The 6,087-nt window shown below is 40.2% G+C and overlaps 1 protein-coding gene across 3 annotated transcripts; it reads left to right on the top strand.

The window, feature by feature from the left end:
- On the top strand, positions 1 to 6,087 carry LOC4336249 (protein NRT1/ PTR FAMILY 4.5). Of its 3 annotated transcripts, XR_010740695.1 has the most exons (7): positions 1 to 297; positions 398 to 1,052; positions 1,185 to 1,402; positions 2,209 to 2,649; positions 4,126 to 4,244; positions 4,370 to 5,229; positions 5,780 to 6,087. XR_010740695.1 is itself a non-coding variant. In XM_015780578.3 (6 exons), the coding sequence occupies exons 2-6, from the start codon at positions 965 to 967 to the stop codon at positions 5,175 to 5,177; spliced, it is 1,674 nt and encodes a 557-aa protein (XP_015636064.1). In that variant the 5' UTR covers positions 1 to 297; positions 398 to 964; the 3' UTR covers positions 5,178 to 5,404. The 3 variants fall into 3 exon arrangements, 2 of the variants coding, with proteins under 2 accessions (XP_015636064.1, XP_066165538.1); XM_015780578.3 differs by lacking the exon at positions 5,780 to 6,087 and having other exon boundaries at positions 4,370 to 5,404; XM_066309441.1 differs by lacking the exons at positions 1 to 297; positions 1,185 to 1,402; positions 5,780 to 6,087 and having other exon boundaries at positions 407 to 1,052; positions 4,370 to 5,404.

Raw genomic sequence — 6,087 nt, 5'->3', positions numbered from 1 at the left:
GGGCGAGATCACCGCCCCCCACCGTCCCGGAGCGCCGGCGTGCGGCGAGCCTCGAGGGCGACGCCGCCTCTCCTCACGAGCCACGACCGTGATGCTCTGAGGCCGAGGCCGAGGCCGACGCCGACGAGGAGGACGAGCCGAACGGCCCGAACCATCCGCCGCCCGCTCGCGTTCAGGGGTAGGAGGGGTTGGGGGGAAGAGTAGTGAATAGTGATCAACAACCAGCCTCCATGGGAAGCCCCCCGCGGCGAGCCAATGCGCTGGGCTGCCTGCCACGGCGGTTGTGCATGTCCATGGGTAAGACCGTAAAGGCGTAAAGAGCAGCTATTTTACCATTGCTGTTTCATACTGAAGTAGCAGTCTAATTTTCACCTTTTTTTGCCTACCATTCTTGCAGCATGTCCATTGAAATTTTGCTCAGTCTTCCTCTTCGATAGGAGAGCATGGCCTCCTGCTTATTCCCTCGTAGTCCTCCCATGCACCGATGAAGTGATTGAGCGAGTCATCTGTTACATTGGGGGTGGTTAAGTGGTTTGCTGGGTTGGGTTGCATTGCAGCCCTGCGGCCTCGAAGGAAGGCACTTCAGATGTTCGATGAAATGCTTCACCTGTAGCCTCCTGCCTGGCACTTTTTCAGGCGCGATGTCCTGAGAGAAGGAAAAATACAGTGCGCCGGATAATTATCGTATCTTGCTTACTGCATTCTTGGCAGTTGGGCTGCACAGTGGTGACTCTATAAGTCAACAATCGTCTGTGGTTGGTTCTGTTGGGGGCAACATCTATAATCTATTGCATAGAATAGCCAATGATCTTTCACTTGTCATCTTTCTTTATTTAGCTGGGGCCACTTTGCGAGGAAAAAAAAAGTATACCATATGTCTATATATACCTCCTATGATGGAATGGAAGTATGCAATGAAGAAGTAGTAATCAAGTGCAAGAAGACGCTAATTCATCTGTAGCTGATGGTGGTTGGAGGCTTTGTGGACTGGAGGGGAAACCCGATAGACAGAAAGGTACATGGAGGAGTCAGAGCTGCATGGTTTATGTTCTGTAAGTTGCTCTACTGAGTCCATTGATTAATATATTGTTCCTGGCTTCTTGCGTTATTTGTGTAATTACTCACTAACAGTAGGTTTTCCTATTGAAATCGAAGTGTTTTTTTATGCTTGTTCTCTCTTGTAGTTCTGTCAGTGGTAACAAACATGGAAAATATTCCAAACATGCTGAATTTGGTTACATATCTCCATGGAACCATGCATATGGGAGTTTCAAGCTCTGCAACCACAGTTACTAACTTCATTGGTGCCACATCTGGATTTGCTTTATTAGGAGCTTTCCTCTCAGACTCGTACATCACTCGCTCTAGAACCATACTACTCTTTGGTCCGTTGGAGTTTCTGGTAATTTGCCTCATGGTCTATTCAACGGTCTATATATTCTGGGTATCATCCATTGAAATTTCTTGATTTCACTTTCTTTTTATCTTTACTAGTGACAGCCTGCCAAGAGAAGGGGAAAAAAAACACAGTACTCGTCGCAGTTATTTTAATCACAGCTAATGAATGTAAACTAATAGCATCATATAGTTACATCAGATGTTGAAAGAAACCCATGAAAATTATTTCACATGTTGCCTCTGTTTTTTCTTCTAACATTATTCTCAGCTGTAATCACACCGATATCGAAAAAGCTGCAGGTTGCCTGAAACTTCAAAAGCTTAGGTTGCTAAATCGTTTTCCCAAGCTCAAAGTAGCTGGGAACTTGGGATACATACAAAACAAGATTCTTACAAGTTGCTAAGGAAAACAATTTTATATCTCCTTCAGAATTAGTTAGGTGTGAATTAAGCCAAAACACCAGATCATATTCTGTTGAACTTTTTTTTTTTTTTGAAAGGAATATATTCTGTTGAATTTTTAACTATGGTTTGGTCATCACCTACTGTGGGTCTGTGGCATAACCTTGATCCGAAGCCTACTTGATAAAGATATTAAAGGACCTCTATGTAAAAAAGTACATCGGCATCTTCTTGTTTGCTTGTGGTTAAATTAGCATTGATTTTCTTCAGACAATTAACTTATAGATACTTTCACTAGTTTAAAACTTAATATCTGGATATAAGTTTCTATCTTTGCTCACAGCCACCGAACAAGTAGTTTCTGCTTCATACTGGTTTAAGTTCCAAGGTAACAATCTACTTGTGCAGGCTCTTGGATTGCTCGCTCTGCAAGCCTACCTCCCCTCACTCCATCCACCACCTTGCAATATTGAAGCAGAGCTAAGCAACTGCGAAGAGGTTCATGGCTTCAACACCGTCATATTGCACATAGGCTTGTACACCTGGGCATTCAGTGAAGGCTGTATCCGTGCTTGCACGCCATCACTTGGAGCAGATCAGTTTGACCATGAAGATCCCTCTGAATCCCGCCAACAATCCAGTTTCTTCAACTGGTTCACCTTTGGAATCTCCTTAGGAGGATTTATAGGATTGATTCTAATAGTGTGGCTCGAGAACTACAAGGGGTGGGACATTGGATTTGGCGTGTGTGCACTGCTAATTCTTCTTGGGTTGCTCATAGTTGCCACTGGCCTCCCTTTCTACCGTAATCAAGTACCAGAAGGAAGCCCTCTAACTCGGATACTGCAGGTTATAAACTTAAACTAGCATGGTGGCCCGCGCAATCATCATCGTTATATTTTTCCCATAAAATACCATATATATATATTCACATTTTATTATTAAAATAGATTGAAATGACAACATAATTTTAAATTATTTATGTACTAACTTGATAAAACTAACCAATGCGCAATATTCATACTGTAATGTATATGCGTGAAAGTTATTTATTGTTTTTTACTTTAGTTATTTCTAAATTTTATTTATATATATAATTTATACTTCTCTTTCAATATTTCTTATCTATTAATTTCATATTTCTGTTATTTTTAAATTGTACTCCTATATGAACAATAGACTGTTCTTCCAATATTTCTTATTTTTAATTATGACTTTATGTTATTTATAAATTGTATTCCTATTTGGAGTCTAGATTCTTCTTCCAATATTTTTTTTAATTTCAAATTTCAATTATCTCTAAATTATATTCCTATATGGACTCTAGACTCTTTTTCCAATCTTCTTTTTTTTTTAAAAAAATTATGAATTTCAGTTATTTCTAAATATATTTTTATATGGACTCTAAACTTTACTTTTAATTTTTCTTATTTTTTATTTTCGACTTTCAATTAGTTCTAAATTCATATATAGGCTCTAGACTCTTCTGTCACTATTCCTTATTTTTTTATTTCGAATTTCTGTTATTTCTAATTGTATTTTTATGGACTCTAAACCCATCTTCTAGTATTCCTTATTTTTAAATTCCAAATTTTAGTTATCTCTAAATTGTACTCTTATATAGAGGTTCCTTTTATTACCAATCTAATATGTTAATTTGTAGCACACAAATTTATTTGTTAGACGATCCTTTGCTATAAGATTATGGCATTCTTGGGTGCCAATTTATTATTGAAGTGGATTCCGGCGGCAAAACTTCCGTCTTGCTAATTTATTGGTAAAGCTGATTGCGGCTGGAAGATTTATGGCTGAATATTTGTGTTTTGCGTTTTGTTTTCATTGCTAGGAGTATCGATCTATTTATTACTACGGGATGAATCGTGTACAATTCAGAACCGTATAAACTAATACCGCCATGGATGCTAATTCCATGAAAGAATCTAATTATGATTGGTTTGTTAACTGTTGTCCGTTTCCTACACTATAACCATACATGAATATTTATTGTTATATCACAGTTCCAAAAAGAATCCTGCCCGTTTGTTTTTTTGCTTCTAATTTTCATCCGATTAAGAGTTGTGATCAGTTTCCTAAACCTATACAATGCGTGCGTGAGTATGTTCCTAGTATGTCATGTTTCCAAAAGAATAATGTCCGTTTGTTTTTTTTTCTTTTTTTCTTTGATTAACGTGGTAATTTTTAGGCCGCGAGAGCGAACGTGGTGGCTCTTTTTTCTATTGCTTTATAGATATAATAGATTTCCATCTCTCAGGAGAAAATCACCATTCCATATCTGCCGCCTATCTGAAAAATTGCCTTTTCCAGGTTCTTGTGGTTGCATTCAAGAACAGGAAATATGAACTTCCCGAGAAACTTGAGGAAGCACAAGAAAACCGTAATGGACTGGATTCTATTGAAGTACCACGTCCTACAAATTTTCTGAAGTAAGCTTCAGCAAGATACACACATTTTTTCAGTTAAGGGTATCACACATCATGCATGGATTTTAAGAGAATATGATTCTTTAGTAAATGTTATAAACTCTTCTGCACACTTTTTTTTTTGCCAGATTTCTTGACAAAGCCTCCATCAACCATGGTGAAGATGGAGCCTGGTCAGTTTGCAGCACAATGAAAGTGGAGGAGACAAAGATTGTTCTTCGAATGCTTCCCCTCTTCATCAGCTCCATGATCGGTTATATCTCAAACCCTCTGCTCCTCACTTTCACTGTGCAACAAGGTAGCATGACAAACACAAGGCTGGGCAAGATACATATCTCCCCCGCGACGCTCTTTGTGATCCCCATCACATTCCAGATGCTAATGCTCGCCGTCTATGATCGCTTCCTTGTTCCGTTCATGCGCAAGCGCACAGGATATGCCTGCGGTATCACTCACCTGCAACGTGTTGGCTTAGGCTTTGCCTCCATGATAGTTGCATCGGCCGTTGCAGCAGTCGTCGAGAGAAAGAGGAAGGAGGCAGCTGTGCAGATGTCCCTCTTCTGGCTTGCACCTCAGTTCTTCTTGCTTGGCGTGTCAGACGTTACATCGTTCGTCGGGCTGCTTGAGTTCTTCAACAGCGAAGCACCAAAGGATATGAAGTCCATTGGCACGGCGCTGTTCTGGTGCGAGCTGGGTCTCGCTTCATGGATGGGCACGTTCCTGGTGGAGCTGGTGAACAAGGCTACGAGGCATGGACACCATAGAGGGTGGCTCGAGGGTACAAGCTTGAACAACAGCCACCTTGACTTGTTTTACTGGGTGGTTGCTGTTATCGGGCTGCTTGGCTTCTTGAATTACCTGTACTGGGCGAAGAAGTATGCCTACCGGCACAATCCACGCATGGTCACCCCATCAGCTGATCAGGACTCACCGTGATAGATTTGATTGCTCTTGAAGCACCATTTACTTCACAGATGCAAAGCAAAAGGTAACCATGTACTGATGTAAGTTGTATCATGCTGTTTGTGTTCAGTTGATTGGCTGGACTTGGTCGTTGATCATTTCGACTCAAATGTACATTTTGTACCATTCCGACCCAAATGTGTGTAAAAGTGGTCGTTTTCTGTGGCAAAATATATCATTCAGAGACAACTCCAATACAACTGTATGTCTATGACCGTACAAAATTTTACTAATGCCCAATTATATCTCTTCCTACTTTCCTGGTACCTCATGGAATTAGTCGTGATATAGCTGCCCCCAGTGCAAGAGACTACTAGTATCAAGAGCAGCATTCAGAGGATCTTCTGAATCTTCTGGCACACAACAAAATCAGTGATGCACTGTTATTTTAATCATCTTTACACACAGAACATCCTTGAAAAACATATTTCATGTCTACTAATTTACAGCACATGAAAACTTCATTGAATAGAGGATCACGTGGACATAAGATATTGAAATTTGTCAAAGCGGCATGTGCATCACAGCTTTACAAGCCGTTTCAGTTTACTGACACTCGTAATTTCAACTCGCAGGACACGCGCGGGGAAGATGTGGCGACCACTCAGAAAATCCAAATTATTCGGGGGAGATCTGCAGCGGTAGCGACAGGCAAGCTCCAGGCTAACCGGAGAGCGGAGATCTGACCAGCTAGCGACGGGACAAGCCACGTAGTAGTAAACACATGCATCATTAGGCTGAGTTTGATCGAGAGTTAGCTGATTATTATGTTTTATTAGCGTATAATTAATTAAATACTAACTATTATAAATTTAAAAGATAGATTTGTATAATTTTTTACGATATTTATATATATATATTTTTATAAAAACACCCAGTTTAA

This window comes from Oryza sativa, chromosome 4 (assembly GCF_034140825.1).
Source record: "Oryza sativa Japonica Group chromosome 4, ASM3414082v1".
Taxonomy (NCBI): Eukaryota; Viridiplantae; Streptophyta; class Magnoliopsida; order Poales; family Poaceae; genus Oryza; species Oryza sativa.
Note: the sequence above shows the minus strand (reverse complement) of the source record. Positions and strands in the feature narration are given on the sequence as shown.

What these genes read in the sequence shown, in the direction of transcription:
- LOC4336249 (XM_015780578.3), top strand. Translation starts at nt 965, where the DNA reads ATGGTGGTTGGAGGCTTTGTGGACTGGAGGGGAAACCCGATAGACAGA. An exon ending in AGCTGCATGGTTTATGTTCT is followed by an intron (nt 1,053 to 1,184) that starts GTAAGTTGCTCT and finishes TCTCTCTTGTAG; the next exon opens with TTCTGTCAGTGGTAACAAAC. An exon ending in TTGGTCCGTTGGAGTTTCTG is followed by an intron (nt 1,403 to 2,208) that starts GTAATTTGCCTC and finishes CTACTTGTGCAG; the next exon opens with GCTCTTGGATTGCTCGCTCT.